Raw genomic sequence first — 24,004 nt, 5'->3', positions numbered from 1 at the left:
TGATTTCCTCTCTCTGGGTCTGGGTTCAGTGAGAGCACGTGATCTGCTCAGCCAGTCACCCCGTGGCCTGGAGCTACCGTTCCCTTCAACACCACGAAGGCCTCTGGCCCAGTCGACTCGGGCTGAATCGGGCATGAGTCTTTGCAAGAACCAAAACCCATTCCGCCTGGCTCAGGCCAGAAAAGGCCATTCGAGGCCTGGAGCAGTGGTTCAGACCTGTAATCCCAGCACTTTGGGAGGCCAAGACAGGAGGATCTCTTGAGCCCAGGAGTTTGAGACCAGCCTGGGAAACCTAGTGAGAACTCATCTCTGTGAAACAAAACACATTAGCCAGGCGTGGGAATGCACTTGTGCTCCCAGCTACTCAGCAGGCTGAGATGAGAAGACTGCTTGAACCTGGGAGGTGGAAGATGCAGTGAACCACTGCCACTCCAGCCTGGGGGACAGGCGAGACCCTGTCTCAACTAAAATAAAACAAAAAAGGCAGGTTATGTACCCATGTTCATAGCATCGTTCACAATAGCCCAGAGGTAGGAGCAACCTAGTGCCCATCATCGAATGAATGGAAAATCAACATGTGGTCCATCCATGCAATGGGATATGATTCAGTCTTAATCCCAGCACTTTGGGAGGCTGAGGTGGGCGGATCACCTGAGGTCGAGAGTTCGAGACCAACCTGACCAACATGGAGAAACCCTGTCTCTACTAAAAATAGAAAATTAGCCGGGCTGGTGGCACATCCCTGTAATCTCAGCTACTCAGGAGGCTGAGGCAGGAGAATCACTTGAACCCAGGAGGTGGAGATTGCGGTGAGCCAAGATAGCACCACTGTGCTCTAGCCTGGGTAACAAGAGGAAACTTTGTCTCAAAAAAAAAAACAAAACAAAACACGCAACGTAGATGAATCTTGAGGACGTTATGCTAAGTGAAGAGTGAAACTAAGCCAGTCACAGAAGGACAGTTACTGTGTGATCCACATCTGTGAGGTATTCAGAGTAGTCAAAATAACAGAGACAGGCAGTAGAGTGGCTGTGGCCCGGAGCTGGGAGAGTGGGGAGAATAGGAGGGAGTGGCTGTGGCCCGGAGCTGGGAGACTGGGGAGAATAGGAGGGAGTGGCTGTGGCCCGGAGCTGGGAGAGTGGGGAGAATAGGAGGTAGTTTAGTGGGTACACTTTTTTTTTTAAAAATGATTTTTGTATTTTTTTATAGAGATGGGGTTTCACCACATTACCCAGGCTGGTCTGGAACTCTTGAGCTCCAGTGATCCACCCACCTTGGCCTCCCAAAGTGCTGGGATTACAGGTGTTAGCCATTGTCCCTGACCTAGGGTACACGATTTTAATTTTGCAATATGAAAAAATTCTGGAGATTGGTTGCACAACAACCGTGACTACTTAATGCCCCTGAACTGGGGTTAAGATGGTAAATTTTAGGCCGGGTGCGGTGGCTCACACCTGTAATCCCAGCACTTTGGGAGGCCGAGGCGGGCAGATCACCTGAGCTCAGGAGTTTGAGACCAGCCTGGCCAACATGGTGAAACCCTGTCTCTACTAAAAATACAAAAGTTAGCCGGGCATAGTGGTGTGCACCTGTAGTCCCAGCTACTTGGGAGGCTGAGGCAGGAAAATCGCTTGAACCCAGGAGGTGGAGGTTGCAGTGAGCCGAGATCCCGCCACTGCACTCCAGCCTGGGCAACAGAGCAAGACTCCACGTCTCAAAAAAAAAAAAAAAAAAAAAAAAAAACCAACAAGATGGTAAATTTTTCGTATCATGTGTATTGTACCACATTTTTCCCCCCGAGATGGAGTTTCACTCTTGTTGCCCAGGCTGGAGTGCAATGGCATGGTCTTGGCTCACTGCAACCTCTGCCTTCCGGGTTCAAGTGAATCTCCTGCCTCAGCCTTCCAAGAAACTGGGATTACAGGCACCCGCCACCACGCCCAGCTAATTTTTGTATTTTTAGTAGAGATGGGGTTTCACCATGTTGACCAGTTTAGTTTTGAACTCCTGACCCCAGGTGATCCTCCCGCCTCGGCCTCCCAAAGTGCTGGGATTGCAGGCGTGAGCCACCGTGCCTGGTCATATATATATATATATATATATATGGCAATTTATGGCCTTATGTAGCTGAAGTCCATGAGTCCTGTGGACTTCAGGCATAGTTTGATCCAGGGGCACAAGTGAAGTACAGAAGGTCTCTCCGTCACTCTGCTGCACTCTGTGCTGGCTTCACTCTTAGGCAGGTTCTCTCCATAAGGCACTCAGTGTGGGTCCTAACTGCAGGCCCATATCGCAGCCAACACAGCGCCTCTTTCCCAGTGCATGATGCTCACCGGGCCACCTCGGTCAGATGGCAGCTCCTGAGCCCACCAGTGTTGCAAAGGTGACAGGAAGTCCCGGTGATGTGCCCACCCGGGAGCCAGGCTGTGGGCCAGTCACACTGAAACCATGTGGGGCAAAGTGTGGGTGACGAAAGTCAAGATGAGGTCACAGGGGAAGGGAGAATGGATTTTTTAGGCCTGAGCAGCAGCTGTGCTGCAGGGACACACAGCAGCACCATGTCCTACGCAGAAGGGACCCTCCCTGGCCACTTTGCACAGGGGCATGGAACTGGCGGGAATGAGACATGATGTTTTTGAAGCATTTGAAGCCAACTCTCTTGGAATCCCAACATCCGAGTCAGCTGGACGAGGGGGCGTTACACTTGGAGGCAGGCGGAACTGACCATTGGTTCGCTCCAAGTGCTGACAAGGGCAGACGTGGGAGCTGATTTCTGCCTGGTGGGAAAGGCGGTGATTACAGCTACTTTGGGAAATGGTTGATCGGCATCGATTATAGCCGAAGGCCCCATCTTTGCCTTGTTCTAGCAGTTCCACTCCTGGGCAACCTGAGAGAGGCCTCCCCGCCCATGGACAAAAGTTCATCGTAGTATTGTGTGCAGTAGTAAGAGGTTGGAGCCCACACTGAAGAGAGAATGGATCAATCACTAAACTAAATGAGTGATCTAAGCAGGGGTCAGCAAACTTTGTCTATAAAGGGCTAGACAGTGAATGTTTGAGGTGTTGCAGGACACACCGTCCCTGGCACCACTGTTCCACCAGTGCTGTGGAGGGGACACTGCCAGGGACAGTGTGTGAGTGAATGGGAGTGACTGTGTCCCATTCCACTTTTATTGACAAAAATTGCTTTTCAGAATAGGCAAATCCATGGAGACAGAAAGATTGCTGGGTGCAAGGGGCTGGGGGGAGGGAGGTCTGAGAAGTGACTTTTTTTTTTTTTAAAGACTGGATCTCATTCTGCCTCCCAGGCTGGAGTGTAGTGGAGTGATAATGGCTTACTGCAGCCTTGACCTCCTGTGCCCAAGTGATCCTCCCACCTCAGCCTCCCAAGTAGCTGAGACCATAGGTGTGCACCACCACACCCAGCCAGTTTTATGTTTCTAGAGACAGGGTCTCCCTGTGTTGCACAGGCTGTTCTCAGACTAGTGGGCTCAAGTGATCTCCCATCTTGGCCTCCCAAAGTGCTGGGATTACAGGCGTGAGCCATGGTGCCCGGCTGGGAGTGATTTCTTGGATACAGTATTCACTGGGGATCATGAAAAAGCTCAGGAAGTAGATAGTGGTGATGGTTGCACAATATTGGAGGTATCCTAAATGCCACTGAATTGTGCACTTTAAAACAGGGAAGTTGATACATTTTATGTTGTTTATTTTACCACCGCCACCACAACAAAAGATAAAACACAACAGGTGGTGAGCACCCACAAGCTATGGCTTGCTGACCCCTGGTCAAGGGCTCTGTCTACAGCCACAGACAGATCTCAGCAACATGTTGAGCACAAAAAGCAAATCGCAGAGGATGTGCGGCAGACATGCAGAGGGCGCTGACCGTGGTTGAGTAAAAAGCCAGTCACCCTCCCTCCCCGTCCCTGAATTGAGATCCATCCGGCCATAATAGGATTGAACTGTTGGCGATTCCTTTACAGAAATGACACAGCCAGGCTCGGTGGCTCATGCCTGTAATCCCAGCACTTTGGGAGGCCAAGGCAGGAGGATCCCTTGAGCCTGGGAATTCGAGGCTTCAGTGAGCCATAATTGCACCACTGCACTCCAGCCTGGTTGACAGTGTGAGATCCTGTCTCCAAAAAAAGAGGGGGATCAGATGTGGTGGCTCACGCCTGTAATCCCAGCACTTTGGGAGGCTGAGGCGGGCAGATCACGAGGTCAGGAGTTCTTCAAGACCAGCCTGACCAACATGGTGAAACCCCATCTCTACTAAAAATACGAAAACAAATTAGCCGGGCATGGTGGCGGCGCCTAGAGTCCCAGCTACTCAAGACGCTGAGGCAGGAGAACCGCTTGAACCTGGGAGGCGGAGCTTACAGTGAGCCGAGATCGTGCCACTGCACTCCAGCCTGGGTGACAGAGCGAGACTCCGCCTCAAAAACAAAACAAAAAAGAACTGCTTGAGGGCAGCAGTTTGCGACCAGCATGATCAAAATCAGGAGACCCCCTACCTCCCTCATCTCTATAAAAAATAAAAGTAGGCCGGGCGCGGTGGCTCACGCCTGTAATCCCAGCACTTTGGGAGGCCGAGGCGGGCGGATCACAAGGTCAGGAGATCGAGACCACGGTGAAACCCCGTCTCTACTAAAAATACAAAAAATTAGCCGGGCGAGGTGGCGGGCCCCTGTAGTCCCAGCTACTCAGGAGGCTGAGGCAGGAGAATGGCGTAAACCCAGGAGGCGGAGCTTGCAGTGAGCCGAGATCGCGCCACTGCACTCCAACCTGGGCGACAGAGCGAGACTCTGTCTCAAAAAACGAACAAAAAAAAACAAACAAAAAAAAGTAACGGCTGGGCGCGGTGGCTCAAGCCTGTAATCCCAGCACTTTGGGAGGCCGAGACGGGCGGATCACGAGGTCAGGAGATCGAGACCATCCTGGCTAACACGGTGAAACCCCGTCTCTACTAAAAATACAAAAAAAAAAAAACTAGCTGGGCGTGGTGGCGCCTGTAGTCCCAGCTACTCCGGAGGCTGAGGCAGGAGAATGGCGTAAACCCGGGAGGCGGAGCTTGCAGTGAGCTGAGATCTGGCCACTGAACTCCAGTCTGGGCGACAGAGCGAGACTCCGTCTCAAAAAATAAAAATAAAAAATAAAAATAATAAAAATAGCCGGGCGTAGTGGCATGTGTCTGTAGTTCTAGCTACTTGGGAGGCTAAAGTGGGAGGATGACTTAAACCCAGCAGATGGAGGCTGCAGTGAGCTGTGATTACGCCACTGCACTCCACCCTGGGTGGCAGAGTGAGGCCCTGACTGTTTAAAAAAAAAACGTTTGGCCAGACACAGTGGCTCACGCTGTGATCCCAGCACTTCGGGAGGCTAAGGTCGGAGGATTGCTTGAGCCCAGGAGATTGAGACCAGCCTGGGCAAGATATTGAGACTCCATCTCTGTTTATTCTTTGGAAAAAAAAAAGACTGGGTGCAGGGGCTCACACCTGTAATCCTGGCACTTTGGGAGACTGAGGCAGGTGGATCACCTGAGGTCAGGAGTTTGAGACCAGCCTGACCAACATGATGAAACCCTGTTTCTGCTAGAAATGCAAAAATTAGCTGGACATGGTGGCAGGCGCCTGTAATCCTAGCTACTTGGGAAGCTGAGGCAGGAGAATCACTTAAACTCGGTAGGCAGAGGTTGCAGTGAGACCCTGTCTCCAAAAAAAAAAAAGAGAGTTTATAGCATGCAAAAGAATAAGTATCCTCAGAGGCTGTCAGTAGATACGATTTCAGCCTCAACAAGGGTACCTGTTTTGATCCAAAATCAACTTATATTTAATTTTAGGTCATTACTTGCCTTTTACGTCTATAATACAGTGCAGCAATTGGAGTACATGAAATTGACTGGTTGGGAAACAACAATTGGAGTACATGAAATTGACTGGTTGGGAAGCATGCTTTTCCCAGATTGCTTGCTGTAGGTGGTCGCATGTTTGCAAACGGGTGGAACACCTGGGTAGGAAAGGAGCTGTTGCACTAATGGCACAAGTCCTTCATTTAGTGGCTTTTTGCTTGGTTTATTCTCCTCATGAGAAAAGTGGTAATGGTGATAAAATGTATGAAGATGCTGGATTAAGATTATATTGGGGGGCGACACAACAGCTCATGCCTGTGATCCCAACACTTTGGGAGACCAAGGCGGGCAGATCACCTGAGGTCAGGAGTTCGAGACCAGCCTGCCCAATGTGTTGAAGCCCTGTCTCTTCTAAAAATACCAAAATTAGCTCAGCATGGTGATTTATGCCTGTAATCCCAGTTACTTGGGAGGCTGAGGCAGGAGGATCTCTTGAATCTTGGAGGCGGAAGTTGCAGTGAGATTGTGCCACTGCACTCCAGCCTGGGTGACAGAGTAAGACACTGGCTCCAAAAAAAAAAAAAAGTTATATTGGGAGTGACAGGAAAAGTTAGATGTAATTGAGCACTGGATTTGCTCAGTAAACTTCAGGTTTATATATATATATGTTATGTATATAGGAAATATATGTATAGTGTATATAGGAGATTGTGTGTGTGTGTGTATGTGTGTGTGTATATATATATATGGTTTTTTGTTTTTAGAGTCTTGCTGTGTCGCCCAGGCTGGAGTACAGTGGCGTAATCTTGGCTCACTGCAACCTCCGACTCCTGGGTTCAGGCGATTCTCCTGCCTCAGCCTCCCAAGTAGCTGGGACTACAGGCGCCCACCACCACATCCGGCTACATTTTTTTTTTTTTTTTTTTTTTGTAATTTTAGTAGAGATGGAGTTTCACTATGTTGGCCAGGCTGGTCTTGAAGTCCTGAGCTCGTGATCCACCTGCCTTGGCCTCTTAAAGTTGCTGGGATTACAGGCGTGAGCCACTGCATCCAGCCATGGTTTTATATTAAAAATAATAAAAGTAAGGTGACTTTCTGGTTGAGATGGGGAAAGGCCTGTGATCTCCATTTTCCCAGCGCTTAGCACTGACTCAGAGACCCTGAGTGGGACACGTGACTACATGGAGCACAGTTGGGAAACAACTGGGCTAGTCTAGGTCTCCCACGTCTCAGAGGGGAGCAGCGGTGAAAGCTCTGGGAAAGTCACAGGGCCAAACCCCGGCCAGCCCAGTGTATAACCCTGGGTATTCCAGGTCTTGGGATGTGAGTCCTACTTCATGCCTCTTCTCCTCCTAGGTGTGGACGTGGAGGCAGCCAAGCGGGCGGAGGAGGAATTGCTACTTCATGACACAAGGTGCTGGCTGAATGGGGGCGCCATGCCAGAGGCCCGGCACCCCCGCACAGGCGCCTCTGCCCTGCACGTGGCTGCTGCCAAGGGCTACATTGAGGTGATGAGGTGAGTCGGGCCGGTGTGTTCCATCTTGCTGTCTTATACCTTCCTGTGGATCCTGTCCTTTCCCTTTCTTTTTAAACGTATGTACCGAAGACTGTGTATTTCCCTGTAAATAACAGCCTTAGCTGTACCCACAAGTTTTGATGTGTGGTCTTTTTTTAATTGTCATTCCGTGTAAAATATTTCCCAATTTTTTATCTTTTATTATTTATTTATTTTTAGACAGGGTCTTGCTGTATCGCCCAGGCTGGAGTGCAGTGGCGCAATCGTGGCTCACTGCAGCCTCAAACTCCCCAGGCTCAGGTGATCCTCCTACCTCAGCCTCCTGAATAGTGGGGACTACAGGTGCGCACCACCATGCCCCGCTAGTTTTTGTAGAGACAGGGTTTCACCATGTTGCCCAGGCTTGTCTCAAACTCCTGGGCTCAAGTGATCTACCTACCTCAGCCTCCCAAAGTGCTGGGATTGCAGGTGTGAGCCACTGTGCTTGGCCTAATTTCAAAATATACAGGACTTCTCTAGTCATCATTTTGTTACCATTTTCCTGGCTTAATTGCACTGTGGTCAGAGAATGGGTTCTATATGATTCTAGCTTTTGAAATGTATTGTTTTGCCTTACATACCCCAGTATATGTAAGTTGGAAAAGAATGGAGTCGTCAAGTACAGTGTTCTCTGTAGGTTATTAGGTCAGCCTTGTAATCATGCTGTTTTATTTGTAGTGCTTCTTTATCTGTACTGATATTTCCCCCGCTGCTTATTCTGTCAGTTACTATGAGAGGTGTGTTTAAATTATTGCTATGATTATGGACTTTGTTTCTTCTTATAGTTCTGTCAGTTACAATTTGTATATATTTTAAGACTGGATTATTTGGTACATATATAGTTTATTTTTGTTTTTGAGATGGAGTCTGGCTCTCTGTCACCTAGGTTGGAGTGCAGTGGTGTGATCATAGCTCACTGCAACCTCTGCCTCTTGGGTTCAAGCAGTTCTCTTGCCTCAGCCTCCCCAGTAGCTGTGACTATGAGAGTAAGCCACCACACTTGAAAATACTTTCGTATTTTCAGTAGAGATGGGGTTTCTCTATGTTGGCTAGGTTGGTCTTGAACTCCTGACCTCAGGTGATCTGCCTGCCTCAGCCTCCCAAAGTGCTGGGGTTACAGGCGTGAGCCACTGCACCCAACCAAGGTGCATGTAGAGTTTAAATTGTTTTGGTGCACATTCCCTTTCTGTCATCCTCACCTCAGTCTTGGGTCTTATTTTGTTCCTATTTGGCTGCCTTTCCCCTTTCTATTAAAGTTGTTGGTTCCAGTTCTCATCCTCAGGCTCCTCATTCTTTTTTCAGTTCCCTCTTCTCTCTTTCATGACCTTATACTTTATTATTTAGTATAAAATGAAGTTAACATGAATTCCTCCCTCTCTCTGCTCACCTCTCTGTTGACAGTTTTTAGTCAGGTTTTCTCAGTGAGGTACATAAGATGATTCTAACAGCTCCAGACCTCTGTCCCTTCTGCTTAGCACCTGCTGCTGAAGTAGAGCTCCTGGACCTCCGTATCTGGCCCCAGTCCCAGCTCTGTTGCTGACTGGGCCCATCCCTGAGCTGATCCTTTCGACAAGGGGGACTGGAAACTGAATGGTTGGGCCTGGTGATGTGCCCAGGCCTGCAGGCCGTGTCCTTTTCCTCCCATGGCTTCCACCCCTGAATCCTGGAGGCAGCTGCATCTCCTCCACTGCACCTGCATCCCAGCCAGCAGGAAGAGAGGGGCAAAGGAGCAAACACCCATTCCTTTCCAGAGAGCAGTCTGCAAGTGGCACGCACCACTTAATGCCAAGACCCTAGTCACATGACCACTCCTCACTGCAAGGGACAGTTGGAGATTTGTCTTCAGCTGGGTGGCCTGTGTCCGGCCGGGGGGCCCGTGTGGGTACTGTTAGTAAAGGGAGAGATAGAGTCCATATTCGTGGGCAACCTCATTCATTCATTCTCTGCCATAGAACTGAAGCCCTTTGGACTTAGAAATATTCACTGACTGTAATTTCATTACTGCTCCTTTGTAAGGGTACATGTTTACACTCTGATCTATTGACTGCATTTTTAATTTTATTTATTTATTTATTTTGAGACGGAGTCTCACTCTGTCACCCAGGCTGGAGTGCAGTGGCACGATCTCCACTCACTGCAGTCTCCATCTCCCGGGTTCACGCCATTCTCCTGCCTCAGCCTCCCGAGTAGCTGGGACTACAGGTGCCCGCCACCACACCCGGCTAATTTTTTTGTATTTTTAGTAGAGATGGGGTTTCACCATGTTAGCCAGGATGGTCTCGATCTCCTGACCTTGTGATCCGCCCGCCTCGGCCTCCCAAAGTGCTGGGATAACAGGTGTGAGCCACCGAGCACGGCCATTTATTTTTATTTTTATTTTTGAGATGGAGTTTCACTCTGTCATGCATGCTGGAGTGCAGTGGCTCAATCTCAGCTCACTGCAACCTCTGCCCCCTGGGTTCAAGCACTTCTCCTGCCTCAACCTCCTGAATAGCTGTGATTACAGGTGTGTGCCACCCTGCCCAGCTAATTTTTTGTTTGTGGTAGAGACAGGTTTTGCCAAGTTGGCCAAGATGGTCTCGAACTCCTGACCTCAAGTGATCCTCCCGCCTCAGCCTCCCAAAGTGCTGGAATTACAGGCATGAGCCACTGCGCCCAGCCTGACTGCATTTTAAAAAGAATGTAACCAGTATTCGCATCAAAGATCTGTTGCAGGCTGGGTGTGGTGGCTCACGCCTGTAATCCCAGCACTTTGGGAGGTTGATACATGCGGATCATGAGGTCAGGAGTTCAAGACCAGCCTGGCTAACACAGTGAAACCCTGTCTCTGTTAAAAATACAAAAAATTGGCTGGGCACGGTGGCTCAAGCCTGTAATCCCAGCACTTTGGGAGGCCGAGGCGGGCGGATCACGAGGTCAGGAGATCGAGACCATCTTGGCTAACACGGTGAAACCCTTTCTCTACTAAAAAATAGAAAAAAACCAGCAGGGAGAGGTGGCGGGCACCTGTAGTCCCAGCTACTCGGGAGGCTGAGGCAGGAGAATGGCGAGAACCCGGGAGGCGGAGCTTGCAGTGAGCCGAGATCCGGCCACTGCACTCCAGCCTGGGCGACACAGCGAGACTCCATCTCAAAAAAAAAAACAAAAAAACAAAAAAAAACAAAAAATTAGCTGGGCATGGTGGCGGGCGCCTGTAGTCCCAGCTACTTGGAAGGCTGAGGCAGGGGAATGGCATGAACCCAGGAGGCAGAGGTTGCAGTGAGTGGAGATCGTGCCACTGCACTCCAGCCTGGGCGACAGTGTGAGACTCTATCTCAAAACAAAACAAAACAAAAACACTTGTTGCAGAGTAGAGGTATATGTTTATTTGATGATACTGATTCGATGCTTATTTTCTGAGCCCCTGCTGTGTGCCAGGCAGTCTGTTAGTTGCCAAGGAACTGGGTAAACGAGAGAGATCTGGGCCTGTGTGCGTCTCGTACCTCGTGGGGAGACAGACATTGTGGACTGATCGCTCTTTGCTGCAGCGCTGTCCCGTGCATCACAGGATGTGGGGCAGCCTCTCTGGCCTCTACCTATGGGACGTCGGGAGCATCCCTGGTTGTGAGACCTAAAAATGTCTCTGGACTTGGCCAAATGTCCCCAGGGGGGCGCATTGTCCCAGATGTCCCCTGGGGGGCGCATTGTCCCAGTTGAGAACCGCTGGCTTAAGATGCAAATAGGGTGATGGGAGAAGACAAGTGTGATGAGGAGGGGCTTCGGGGTCAGGAGACATGGGGGTGAAGGGGTGGTGACTGCCAAAAAGGGGCTCGGCGTGAGACGCTGCAGGGCACAGAACACTCTCCAACAGAGAGCAGCAAGTGCAGAGGCCTGTGGGGTGGGCGCTTCCGACGGAGAGCAGCAAGTGCCGAGGCCTGTGGGGTGGGCGCTTGGGGAAATAGCGGGGGCCGCACAGCTGGGGCTGGGTGAGCTCTGGGCAAAGCGTGGGAAAGGTGAGGGGCGAGGTGAGCGGGGCCAGATAGAGGGACTTGTGCTTATAAGGCTTCTTCGTAGAATATCCCAGGCTGTCCATCTGTTCCCACTTTGCGAAGCTCTTTCTCATTGACACAGAAACTCATTCCAGTTCTCCAAAAATAGACACGTCCTACCCTAAGCTGAGCTTGGAGAGTGCCCTTGGACTTGGAACCCTGCCTTTGCCCTCAAATTGAATGGTTTAAAGTGGTTATTGTTTTCTCGCAGAAAATTGTCTTGAGTGAGGGTTTCTCAGCCTGGGCGCTAGCCACATTTTGGGGCAGATTCTTCTCCTTGTGGGGCAGCTGCTGAGCGCTGCTGGGTGTGGAGCCGCCTCCCTGGCCTCTACCCAGCCGATGCCACTAGCCCCTGCGCCAGGTTATGACAACAAAGATGCCCTGGTTGGGAGTCACTGCTTTAAGCCAGCCCAGGTCCTAGAACACTACTGCCCTGAGACAGCCCTTTGGGGTCCAATCCTTCTGACAGGCGTGAGGGCTGGCACAGGGTCCTGCACCTGCATCCTCCGGGGCTGCCTCCTTATACCCCACTGCCGTCACCTTGGAATCCCACAGCCAGGGTGACCCCCTGCCGGCACCAGGAGCAGGTTCCAGAGGCCACCTGCAGGGCCAGGGTTTAACATGTAGCTGCTGGTCCAAGGGGAGGGACAAGGCCTGGTGCAAAGGGGCCTCTTGTGGCCGGGGACACCGGGCAGTGGCTCTTTACCAGCCTGTCCGGGGCATTTTAGTCTCGTGGCCTGGGACCTCAGTTACCGCACCACTGGCCGAAATCAGCCCCCGGCCCAGGGCCTCGCCTTGGCCTCTGACCCTGAGACTCCCTGGCCCCCAGGTTGCTCCTTCAGGCTGGCTACGACCCGGAGCTCCGGGACGGGGACGGCTGGACCCCCCTGCACGCGGCGGCGCACTGGGGCGTGGAGGACGCCTGCCGCCTGCTGGCCGAGCACGGCGGGGGCATGGACTCGCTGACCCACGCGGTGAGGGCCAGTGCCCAGGCTGGTGGGGGGCAGGGCGTGGGGAGGACCCAGCGCCTCCTTCATTGTCTGCTCCTGCTCCTCCCCCGACCCAGGGGCAGCGGCCCTGTGACCTGGCTGATGAGGAAGTGCTGAGCCTTTTGGAGGAACTGGCCCGGAAACAGGAAGACGTGAGTGTTAGGGCTGAGGGGCTTGTCCCAGACTCCCCATGTCCCCTCAACTCCTTAGAGGAGGGTGCAGAGGGGGTACCCCACCCCGACTTCTGACACCCACCACCCCAGCGACCTGCTCTTTCCCACTTGGTGACCCAGCTCCAGCCCCAGCCTCAGGAGAGACCCCCAGCCAGGGCAGGATAGAGATGGGGCTGCAGAGCTTCCTACCTGCCTGGCGGGGAGGCAGCAGAAGGATCTGGACAGAGTTGTCTGACACTCAGACAAAATAACAAACCAGCTCAGCGCACCTCATCACCTCAGGGTGGCCCTTGGCAGCAGCCATGTGCAGGACTGTCCTAGACTTAGGCTGGGTTGGTCACCCACAAGGTGTCCCCCAGCCATCCCCAGGGCAGCCTTGCTGGGAAAACTTAGAGTGAAGGAGTGAAGGGCGTGAGCCCTGGCCAGACTGCCTGGGTTGGAATCCTGGCTCTGCCATGGATCTGCCGTGAGTCCCACCCAGCCACTTTCCTCTCCAGGCCTCAGTTTCCTCATCTGTCAAATGGGAATGGTATGGTGCACATCTGTATGAGGGGTCGTGCGTGACATGTGGATTGTGCTGCCAGGAGCTCAGGAGTACCTGCCACGGGAAGCACTAGAGCCACGCCAGCGTTCAGTGGGCTCTGTGGGGTGACAGGAAGCTCCCAAGGCCAGGCCTAGGGCTTCTGGTGCGTGGGCAGCAGAGTGGAGACAGCTTCCTCTTTTGAAAGGTTGGCAGGAGCAAGGTGGAGGCTGACGGATGTAGGAGAAGAAGGTCTCACACAGTCTGGGGGGCAAGTGTGGGTGCCCTGAGGTGCCCAGGAAGGGGAGTGTAAGGCAGGGCAAACCCGGGAGGACCATGAGTGCCAGGCGAGGAGCAGGGTGACTTTTGCCCTGAGGGTGATACGGCCAAGGGGGGTTTAATGGGTGGGGCAGGATCAGCTTAGGTGGCCCAGATATGAGGGGAGCCCAGCCTGGGAGCATCTGGGGACAGTTTCTAGAAGACGTGAGTACTACAGCACTAAGAGTTTGCTAGAAGGGCAGGAATGAAGGGCCCTCCCAGTACTCCTGGGCACCACATGCAGAGGCCCGAAGGTGTGAAGACAGTGGTGAACTGTGTGGGGATGGTGTGAAGACAGTGGTGAACTGTGTGGGGAAGGTATGAAGACAGTGGTGAACTGTGTGGGGAAGGTGTGAAGACGGTGGTGAACTGTGTGGGGAATGTGTGAAGACAGTGGTGAACTGTGTGGGGGTGTGAAGATGGTGGTGAACTGTGTGGGGGTGTGAAGACAGTGGTGAACTGTGTGGGGAAGGTGTGAAGAGGGTGGTGAACTGTGTGGGGGTGTGAAGATGGTGGTGAACTGTGTGGGGAAGGTGTGAAGACGGTGGTGAACTGTGGGGAAGGTGTGAAGACGGGTGAACTGTGTGGGGAAGGTGTGAAGATGGCAGTGAACTGTGTGGGGAAGGTGTGAAGACGGCAGTGAACTGTGTGGGGAAGGTGTGAAGACAGTGGTGAACTGTGTGGGGAAGATGTGAAGACAGTGGTGAACTGTGTGGGGAAGGTGTGAAGATGGGTGAACTGTGTGGGGAAGGTGTGAAGACAGTGGTGAACTGTGTGGGGAAGGTGTGAAGATGGCGGTGAACTGTGTGGGGAAGGTGTGAAGACGGCAGTGAACTGTGGGGGGAAGGTGTGAAGACAGTGGTGAACTGTGTGGGGAAGGTGTGAAGACAGTGGTGAACTGTGTGGGGAAGGTGTGAAGACGGTGGTGAACTGTGTGGGGGTGTGAAGATGGTGGTGAACTGTGTGGGGAAGGTGTGAAGACGGTGGTGAACTGTGTGGGGAAGGTGTGAAGACAGTGGTGAACTGTGTGGGGAAGGTGTGAAGACGGTGGTGAACTGTGTGGGGGTGTGAAGAGGGTGGTGAACTGTGTGGGGGTGTGAAGATGGTGGTGAACTGTGTGGGGAAGGTGTGAAGACGGTGGTGAACTGTGGGGAAGGTGTGAAGACGGGTGAACTGTGTGGGGAAGGTGTGAAGATGGCAGTGAACTGTGTGGGGAAGGTGTGAAGACGGCAGTGAACTGTGTGGGGAAGGTGTGAAGACAGTGGTGAACTGTGTGGGGAAGGTGTGAAGACAGTGGTGAACTGTGTGGGGAAGGTGTGAAGATGGGTGAACTGTGTGGGGAAGGTGTGAAGACAGTGGTGAACTGTGTGGGGAAGGTGTGAAGATGGCGGTGAACTGTGTGGGGAAGGTGTGAAGACGGCAGTGAACTGTGGGGGGAAGGTGTGAAGACGGCAGTGAACTGTGTGGGGAAGGTGTGAAGACAGTGGTGAACTGTGTGGGGAAGGTGTGAAGACAGTGGTGAACTGTGTGGGGAAGGTGTAAAGACGGTGGTGAACTGTGTGGGGAAGGTGTGAAGATGGCGGTGAACTGTGTGGGGAAGGTGTGAAGACGGTGGTGAACTGTGGGGAAGGTGTGAAGACGGTGGTGAACTGTGTGGGGAAGGTGTGAAGATGGGTGAACTGTGTGGGGAAGGTGTGAAGACAGTGGTGAACTGTGTGGGGAAGATGTGAAGACAGTGGTGAACTGTGTGGGGAAGGTGTGAAGATGGCGGTGAACTGTGTGGGGAAGGTGTGAAGACGGCAGTGAACTGTGTGGGGAAGGTGTGAAGACAGTGGTGAACTGTGTGGGGAAGGTGTGAAGACAGTGGTGAACTGTGTGGGGAAGGTGTGAAGACGGTGGTGAACTGTGTGGGGGTGTGAAGATGGTGGTGAACTGTGTGGGGAAGGTGTGAAGACGGTGGTGAACTGTGTGGGGAAGGTGTGAAGACAGTGGTGAACTGTGTGGGGAAGGTGTGAAGACGGTGGTGAACTGTGTGGGGGTGTGAAGATGGTGGTGAACTGTGTGGGGGTGTGAAGATGGTGGTGAACTGTGTGGGGAAGGTGTGAAGACGGTGGTGAACTGTGTGGGGGTGTGAAGATGGTGGTGAACTGTGTGGGGAAGGTGTGAAGACGGTGGTGAACTGTGGGGAAGGTGTGAAGACGGTGGTGAACTGTGTGGGGAAGGTGTGAAGACGGTGGTGAACTGTGTGGGGGTGTGAAGATGGTGGTGAACTGTGTGGGGAAGGTGTGAAGACGGTGGTGAACTGTGGGGAAGGTGTGAAGACGGTGGTGAACTGTGTGGGGAAGGTGTGAAGACAGTGGCGAACTGTGTGGGGAAGGTGTGAAGACTGGCGAACTGTGTGGGGAAGGTGTGAAGACGGTGTTGAACTGTGTGGGGCAGGTGTGAAGACGGTGGTGAACTGTGTGGGGAAGGAGGAGGCAAGTGCCAGCGGCAGAAGCCGGGGCAGCTGAGGGCCCACCAGTGCCCTGGGTGTGCTGAGGGGTCGGGATGAAGTCTGAGCAGGTCGCCCCTGGGAGCTAGAAGGACCCCTCTGGGGATGAGACTGGAGGCTTCTCATGGGTGGGGGCCGTGAGGACAAGACGGCAGTGCCTGCACGTGGCAGCCGCAGGCACCTGCTGGACACAGGGCGCCTCCTCTCTCTGAGGTGTGCCGCCATCTGTAGGAGAACCAGCAAGCGCTTCCACGAGCCCTCGGTGCCCGCCTGGGCACTGAGCTCCTGACAGCTGTTCATGGTGGTATTGCTGTGGGGGACGTGTGCTCCACCCCTCCCCTGCAGCCTCCTTCCCTCCTTGCAGCTTCGGAACCAAAAAGAAGCTTCCCAGAGCCGGGGCCAGGAGCCCCAAGCGCCCTGTAGCAGCAGACACAGAAGGTATAGGGAGGGAGGAGTCTGGGGCTGGCGGGTGGCTGGAGGCCCCGGGCTTGCACCCCAGCACCCTCTCCTTCCCCAACAGGAGCTCTGTGTGTCGTCTGAGCAGTCGAGAGAAGATTTCCCTCCAGGACTTGTCCAAGGAGCGCCGGCCTGGTGGGGCTGGGGGGCCCCCCATCCAGGACGAGGATGAGGGGGAAGAAGGTCCCGCCGGTGAGGAGCCTGAATCCGGACTCCTGGGTCCGAGGGAGGAGGGGTCGGGTTCTCTGAATCTAGAGGCAGCTGGCATCTTCTGTGACCTACCCGGTGTTCCCACATCACAGAGCCACGCCCTGCAGATCCCGGAACCCTCAATGGCGTCTCCTCCCCACCGCACCCGAGTCCTAAGAGCCCCGTGGTGAGTGGATGCCCTGAGAGGTCCTGTGAGGCCGGGAGGGCCGGGAGGTGGGAGTCCATAAAACCTGTGAACCTCTGGCAGGGGCAGGTAGGGTGAAGACTATAGTTCCCAGAGTCCTCCTGGACAACCGGCTTCCTTTGTAGGTTGCGCTTGCCCCAGGGGCTGATGGGAATTGTAGTTTGGTGCAGTCCTTTGGGGGCTAACCCTTGAGGTCTGAGAAGAGGGATCCTTTCTCCCTGAGACCTCCTTCTTCTCCCAGCCGCCTGAAGAGGCCCCCTTCTCCAGGCGCTTTGGCCTCCTGAAGACAGGGAGTTCTGGTGCCCTGGGTCCCCCGGAAAGGCGGATGGCAGAGGGAGCCCCGGGGGCTGGGCTGCAGCGCTCGGCTTCCTCCTCCTGGCTGGAAGGGACCTCCACCCAGGTGAGTGAGGGTTGGGCGGGGTCCGGGCCCAGGCCCCTGCCCAGTTGGGGGAACTGCCCCTTGCTCCTCCTCTCCACACAGGCCAGGGAGCTCCGTCTTGCCAGAATTACCCCGACCCCCTCCCGGAAGCTGCCGGAGCCCTCTGTCCTGTGAGTCCCCAAGGCCTGGGCCCCTCGGGGGTAGGCGGCAGATGTGGGTTCCAAGCCTGTCCGTATGATCCTGAGTGAGCCCGTGTACCCCCCGGGTCTGATTCCTGCTCCCACCCCAGAGCCTGTGCTGTGTTCCTCCTGGCGGCTGGCTCCCTCCCTCAAGCCCGTGTTGAAACGTCACCTTCTCCCCATCATCCCCCACCCCGAGGCGCACGGACCACCTGCTGCCACCTCTGCGCCGTCGGCACACGCCCCTCCCGCTCCGCTCCCAGTTCTCGCGCTGCTGCTTCTGTCCAGCGTGCTGTACCCTTCTGACCGGCTGGGTAGAGTGCTGGTCTTTTCATGGCTGTTGTCAGTTTTGTGTATTTCTGCTCAGCTCTGACTCTGGTGGCCCAGATAATTTGTTTCTTTTGTTCACCGCTGCATCTCCAGTGCCGGCACACAATGCACCTGGGTAATGTTTGTTGAATGAATGAATTGATGCAGGTCTGAGGTCACCAAGCCTCCTCCTTGCTTGGAGAACTCCTCGCCTCCCTCCAGGATTCCGGAGTCTGAATCTCCAGCGAAGCCAAACGCCCCCACAGCCTCCACAGCACCCCCAGCGGACTCCCGGGACCGACGGAGGTGCAGAGGCCAGGGCAGGAAGCTGCCGCCCCAGCCGGCAGAGACTATGTCAAGCCGGAGTCCCGGGGCTCCGGGTGGGCTCCTGAGGGAGGGCTGGCCCCGGGTCTGCTGGGAGTTGGAGTCGCCTCCCACAGAACTTGCCTCCCGCGGAGGGTGCCCGCCACGGAATGGGACAGGGTCCCCAGTGCCCCTCCCTGAGGTTGGGACCCTTCCCTCAGGTCCTACCAGATGCCTGTGCGGGATGAGGAGTCGGAATCCCAGAGAAAAGCTCGCTCCCGTCTCATGCGCCAGTCTCGGAGGTCCACGCAGGTGTGGGGTGGGCTGGGGTCTGGACTCCCGGGTCTGAGGGAGGAGGGGCCGGGGGTCTGGACTCCTGGGTCTGAGGGAGGAGGGGACTGGGGGGTCTGGACTCCCGGGTCTGAGGGAGGAGGGGCTGGGGGCCTGGACTCCTGGGTCTGAGGGAGGAGGGGCTGGGGGTCTGGACTCCTGGGTCTGAGGGAGGAGGGGACTGGGGGGTCTGGACTCCTGGGTCTGAGAGAGGAGGGACTGGGGTCTGGACTCCTGGGTCTGAGGGAGGAGGGGACTGGGGGGTCTGGACTCCTGGGTCTGAGGGAGGAGGGACTGGGGTCTGGACTCCTGGGTCTGAGGGAGGAGGGGCTGGGACCTGGGCTCCTGGGTCTGAGGGAGGAGGGGCTGGGGGGTCTGGACTCTTGGGTCTGAGGGAGGAGGGACTGGTGTCTGGACTCCTGGGTCTGAGGGAGGAGGGACTGGGGTCTGGACTCCTGGGTCTGAGGGAGGAGGGACTGGGGGATCTGGACTCCCGGGTCTGAGGGAGGAGGGGCTGGGGGTCTGGACTCCTGGGTCTGAGGGAGGAGGGACTGGGGTCTGGACTCCTGGGTCTGAGGGAGGAGGGGCTGGGACCTGGGCTCCTGGGTCTGAGGGAGGAGGGGCTGGGGGGTCTGGACTCCTGGGTCTGAGGGAGGAGGGACTGGGGACCTGGACTCCTGGGTCTGAGGGAGGAGGGGCTGGGGGTCTGGACTCCTGGGTCTGAGGGAGGAGGGGCTGGGACCTGGGCTCCTGGGTCTGAGGGAGGAGGGACTGGAGTCTGGACTCCTGGGCCTGAGGAAAGAGGAGCTGGGCCCTGACCCCAGCCTCCCCTGACTGTCCCCTTTCCCTGCCAGGGTGTGACTCTGACAGACCTGAAGGAGGCAGAGAAGTCTGCAGGGAAGGCCCCAGAGTCAGAGAAGCTGGCGCAGAGCCTGGTGAGAGGGGTCAGCGAGGGCGCGTGGGGTGGTGCGGGACGTCCTGGTCCCCTGACTCACCAACCCCTCCCGACAGGACCCTTCCCGGAGGCCCCGCGTCCCTGGAGTGGAGAACTCCGACAGCCCGGCCCAGAGAGGTGAGGTCTGCTCTCTGGGGGAGGTCATTCCCCGGGAATCATCGTCTCTCCGAGTCTTCCTGCTTTCCTGGGGGCTTGACCCGGGGACCCGGGCCCCCAGAGGCGTCTCTGGAGGTGCCTGGACTGATTCCTGCCCCTCCCCCAGCAGAGGCGCCTGACGGGCAGGGTCCAGGACCGCAGGCGGCCAGGGAGCCCCGCAAGGTCGGAAAGGAGTGGAGGGGGCCTGCGGAGGTGAGGGGGGCTCAGGGGGGGGCCTGCGGAGGTGAGGGGGGCTCAGGTGGAGCCGGGCTGGTGCAGAGGGTGGGCCGGAGGGCGGGTAAAGCCCCTCCCATACCCACTAAAGCCCCTCCCATGCCCATTGAACCCCCCTCTACCTGCCCACAGGGGGAGGAGGCGGAGCCGGCTGACCGCAGCCCGGAGTCCAGGTAGGGGCGGGGTGGGAGAGGTGGGGCCTGCGTGCGGCCCGGGCCGGCCCCTGACGCGCGTTCGGCCCCCGCCCCAGCACCCTGGAGGGCGGCCCCTCGGCCCGCAGGCAGCGGTCACAGCGGGACCTCCACCCAGAACCTGAGCCAGAGTCGGAGGAGCAGGACGGAGGCTTTAGGAAGGTGTGATCCCACCCCTCCTTTGGGGCTCCGCCTGCCGGGTGCCCACCTCCTGGCTTCCCTGCCCCCAGCGTCGCCCCTGCCCTCCACCTGACCCTCCTCCGCCTGACCCTCCTCCACCCGACCCCCAGCTGTATGCAGAGCTGCGCAGGGAGAACGAGCGGCTTCGCGAGGCTCTGACCGAGACCACGCTGCGGCTGGCGCAGCTCAAGGTGGAGCTGGAGCGGGCCACGCAGGTAAAGGCGCCGAGGCCAGGGTCACCAGAACTGGCAGGGCCGCCTGGGTGGGGCTCAGACTGTTGGGAGGCAGAGCCTGGCCTGGAGGGGCCGATGGGGCTTCGCTCCACCTGAGGGCCTGGCCGAGATCTCGGAGGCAGGGTCTGAGCAAATGGGGGTGGGGCTGTGGGCTTGCTGGGGGCGGGGCCTGGCCCATGGGGGCGGGGCTGGTGGGCTGCCTAGTGGGCGGGCGGGTCCCCAGCAGGAACGTAGGACCCCTCCTGAGGGCAGTGCGGGCTTCCCCTGCCGACCCCTGTGCTTTCCGTGTCCTCACCAGAGGCAAGAGCGCTTCGCTGAGAGGCCAGCCCTTCTGGAGCTGGAGAGATTCGTGAGTAGGGACAGTGGGGACGGGAGCCAGAGGCGTTCCCAGCCTCACATCACTAAGTTTGGACCAAGAGAGCCACATTGCCCTTCCCAGCTGGCCCCCGGCCTTCCCCTGTCCTCAGCCTCACTCGGTTTCTGAACTTTCCCTGTTCATTCCAGGAGCGCAGGGCCCTGGAACGCAAGGCTGCAGAGCTGGAGGAAGAGCTGAAGGTGGGGGCTGTGGGGGCTGTGGGCAGAGGGCCGAGGGTGGGCGGGGGCGCAACCCACCAGGGCTGCCCAGCTGACCCTTTGCCGTCCCCCAGGCCCTGTCTGACCTCCGCGCTGACAACCAGCGCCTCAAGGATGAGAATGCAGCGTTGATCCGCGTTATCAGCAAACTCTCCAAGTGACCTGGAGGGACTTTCCCGCACCCGTATTTATACAGCTGCTTCTGCCACACGCACCCCTTCCCCCGTGTGAACACGAGTGACAGGGCTCCGGGGGAAGTCTCAGAGAAGCCATAGCCCCCCTGGGACCTCCGAACTGGGAGGGGAGCAGAGTCCCCAGGAGCCAAGGGGGCCACCCGAGGCCAGGATGGAGGTGGGAGGCCGAGCCAAGTAGGGGGACGTTGCCAGAGGGGACCAGGGCCAGAGCTGGGACTAGGAAGGAACTGAGGACCAAGAAGTGCAAGGACCAGTAGCCAGGACCAGAGTGGCCACCTGGAGGTCCCCCTCTCACGTGTGATGCCACCCCGTCACCCCCCTCCTGAGCAGGGATCCAAGGCTGTGCCGAGAGTCCTGCCGGCCTCAGCCAGGGGGCCTGTACATAGGCTCCATGTGCAATAGGGAGGGACGCCTTCTATTTTTTGCTGCCCCCTCCCCGCCCACTGTCTGGGGCAGGGGGAGAAGGTATTTTTGAGAGAAAGCACAGGCACCACAAATAAAAGTCGTGAAGTTGCCACTCAAGGTCTGTGTTCCCAGCCAGAGGGAGGGCGCCGTTTCCTGCTTCTGTGCTGGGGGGCTGTGCATGTCTGTGACCAAACCACTGGGCCGCTGGGTGGGGTGCCAAGGGGTGGGCTGGTGCTTGCTCACCTGTGTGGCAGAGGAGCTTCAGGATGAGCCCCCAGCAGGAGTGAAGGCTCCAAGACGGAGCCGGCGTGATCACAGGCAGGGGGCTGAGGGAAAGTTGAGGGGGGCAGGAAGGATCAGCGGGCAAGACCTCGGGCCAGGGATATGGAGCTGCGGAGCTTGGGTTTTGCCATCAGTGTCTTTGGAACAGATTTAGTCAATTGCCAACATTTAACATTTGGAGTAATCTGTGTATAAAAATCTGGAATTCCGGCTGGGTGTGGTGGTTCATGCCTGTGATCCCAACACTTTGGGAGGCTGAGGCAGGCAGATCATTTGAGGTCAGGAGTTCAAGACCAGCCTGGCCAACATGGTGAAACCCCATCTCTAGTAAAAATGCAAAAATTAGCCAGGCGTGGTGGCGGCACCTGTAGTCCCATCTACTCTGCTCGGGAGGCTGAGGCAGGAGAATCGCTTGAACCTGGGAGGCAGAGGTTGCAGTGAGCCGAGATCGAGTCACTGCACTTCAGCCTGGGCAACAGAGTGAGACTCCATCTCAAAAAGGGGGGAAAAAAGGAATTTTGACTTCTTTTGAAAAAACAGGAATCTGTGACAATATGAACTCTTCAGTCCTGCATAGCCACAGTTGACTAGAGCTGAGTAGGAGCCATCTTCTGAGATGAGGCATTCATTCATTCATTCGGTAATTACTGTAACACCAGGAAGAACAGGACTTAGTAAGTACAGTGTGACTGATAATTACTGAACAAAACAAAGATCCAATACTTTTAGGAGGGGAGCATCCAATGTTAAAATAAATGTATTTCAAGGCAGCAGCGCTCTGGAGAAAAGAAGGGTTGGGAAGGCGGGTGCGTGTGTGTGCACATGTATTTTGAATAGAGTGGTCTAGGCAGGCCTCACGGAAAAGCTGGCACAGGTAGAGGCTTGAAGGTGGTGGAGAGGGAGCTGTGTAGTGACGGAAGGGTGCTCTGGATGATGAGAGCTGTGTGTGTGAAGGCCCTGGGGTAGGAATGCACCTGATGTGTTGCATGAAGCTGAGGAGCTGGAGAAAGCAGGGAATGAGGTTCGAGAGGTCACGGCGGCTGTGTGGGGACTTGGCCCTGGGAAGGGCTTGAGCTTTGAGGTGAGAGCCCTGGGTGGCTTTTGGAGCATGGCCATGGCCTGACTTAGGTTTTAACAGGTCCCTCTGGCTGTTGTGTGGAGAACAGACTGGGGGTTGGTGGTGAGGACTGGGGAGACCAGCTAAGGGGCTACTGGTAAAATCCCGGCAAGAGAGATGGTGGCTCTGGCCGGGGTGACGGGAGTAGAGATGGTGAGAGATGGTCAGGTTCTGAGAATATTGGAAGATGCAGCTGCCAGGATGTTCAAACAAGCTGGCCTGTGACGGGAGTAGGGCTGAGGCCCAGCTGGCTCACTTGGTCTCTTGTCGGGTTCCTGCAGACCTTTCAGTTTGCAGCCTGGGTGGTGTGAGCCCCGGGGGCTTATTGGGGAGGGGAAAATGGAGCAAGGAGGTTTGGGGGAATTGCCTACCTTTCCGATTCCCCTGTTAAGAATGAGTGGTGGGGCCCCGGGCAAGTGGTAGAGGGGCTGAGAGTATTCTGGGCAGAAGCGACCACATGAACCAAGCCTGGCAGCAGGAGGAGGGAGCTGAGCCCTGTGGGGTCGAAGCCGGTGAGCCAAGTGGCAGCCTGTGACTGCCAAGCTGGGGCCTGGGTTTTGTCTGGTGGGCCATAGGGAGCCAAGGGAAGTGTGTGAGTAGGATCTAGGGACGGGGCAGATAGGGGAAGGACTCTTGGAGATCCAAAGAGGAAGGAAGGAACCGGAAGGAACCAGGCAGGAGTTGGGAAAGTGGGGACTGAGAACTCCTGCCTGCCCCAGGAGGATCTCTCTGATCCTTTCCCATCTTGGAGGGCGCCACCTGGTGCCCCACGTTGGAACAACTCGGGGACAGGCTTGAGGCCCATAGGCCCGCAGTAATCTGGGGAAGCGGAGCCACGGAAGAAAGAGAAAGGACCATTCTTCCCAAAGGCAGAGAGTGTCCAGTCTGGAAACGGGGGGGATCCAGAGAAAAGCAGACCTTACCAGCCACCTGGATAATGGGGAAAAGAATGTTACAGGGCTTGCCAGAGGGGAAAGGAGCTAGTTCTTGGGGAGTAGGAAGTTTTCAGTTGGCTGCCATCTCCCAGGACAAAAAGTGACCAGAAAGCTGTGGCATGCTGGGGAGGCTGCCAGTTCTACCTGGCAGGGCCATGGCAGGAGGTGGGGAACTAGCTTCGGGGATGAGGGCAGGCTTCGCCACAGTGAGTGAGTGAGCTGAATAGGAGGAGTTTGCCAGGCAGGGAATGGCTGTTTCGGCCAGCAGAGATAGCAAGTGCAAACCGCAGAGGTTG

At 55.9% G+C, this 24,004-nt stretch overlaps 1 protein-coding gene across 4 annotated transcripts in view; it reads left to right on the top strand.

Annotated features, from left to right (window-relative positions):
* The window catches only part of LOC105496974 (protein phosphatase 1 regulatory subunit 12C), a 29,707-nt gene extending 8,216 nt beyond the window's left edge, over window positions 1–21,491 (top strand). Inside the window, exons 4-22 of one of the 4 annotated variants that reach the window (XM_011767611.3) lie at window positions 7,207–7,366; window positions 12,263–12,407; window positions 12,500–12,574; window positions 16,289–16,362; window positions 16,445–16,572; window positions 16,683–16,756; window positions 17,016–17,174; window positions 17,256–17,323; window positions 17,810–17,947; window positions 18,166–18,256; window positions 19,129–19,209; window positions 19,286–19,346; window positions 19,492–19,577; window positions 19,731–19,771; window positions 19,849–19,951; window positions 20,080–20,184; window positions 20,501–20,551; window positions 20,707–20,757; window positions 20,850–21,491. In XM_011767611.3, coding sequence (XP_011765913.2) covers window positions 7,207–7,366; window positions 12,263–12,407; window positions 12,500–12,574; window positions 16,289–16,362; window positions 16,445–16,572; window positions 16,683–16,756; window positions 17,016–17,174; window positions 17,256–17,323; window positions 17,810–17,947; window positions 18,166–18,256; window positions 19,129–19,209; window positions 19,286–19,346; window positions 19,492–19,577; window positions 19,731–19,771; window positions 19,849–19,951; window positions 20,080–20,184; window positions 20,501–20,551; window positions 20,707–20,757; window positions 20,850–20,936 — 1,778 coding nt within the window. In that variant the 3' untranslated portion in view covers window positions 20,937–21,491. The remainder of the gene's footprint in view (window positions 1–7,206; window positions 7,367–12,262; window positions 12,408–12,499; window positions 12,575–16,288; window positions 16,363–16,444; window positions 16,573–16,682; window positions 16,757–17,015; window positions 17,175–17,255; window positions 17,324–17,809; window positions 17,948–18,165; window positions 18,257–19,128; window positions 19,210–19,285; window positions 19,347–19,491; window positions 19,578–19,730; window positions 19,772–19,848; window positions 19,952–20,079; window positions 20,185–20,500; window positions 20,552–20,706; window positions 20,758–20,849) is intronic. The other 3 variants (XM_071087870.1, XM_011767612.3, XM_071087869.1) reach the window with 3 other exon arrangements.
* The last annotated feature ends 2,513 nt before the right edge of the window (window positions 21,492–24,004 follow it).

This window comes from Macaca nemestrina, chromosome 20 (assembly GCF_043159975.1).
Source record: "Macaca nemestrina isolate mMacNem1 chromosome 20, mMacNem.hap1, whole genome shotgun sequence".
NCBI lineage: Eukaryota > Metazoa > Chordata > Mammalia > Primates > Cercopithecidae > Macaca > Macaca nemestrina.
This window is presented reverse-complemented; position numbering and strand designations above follow the sequence as displayed.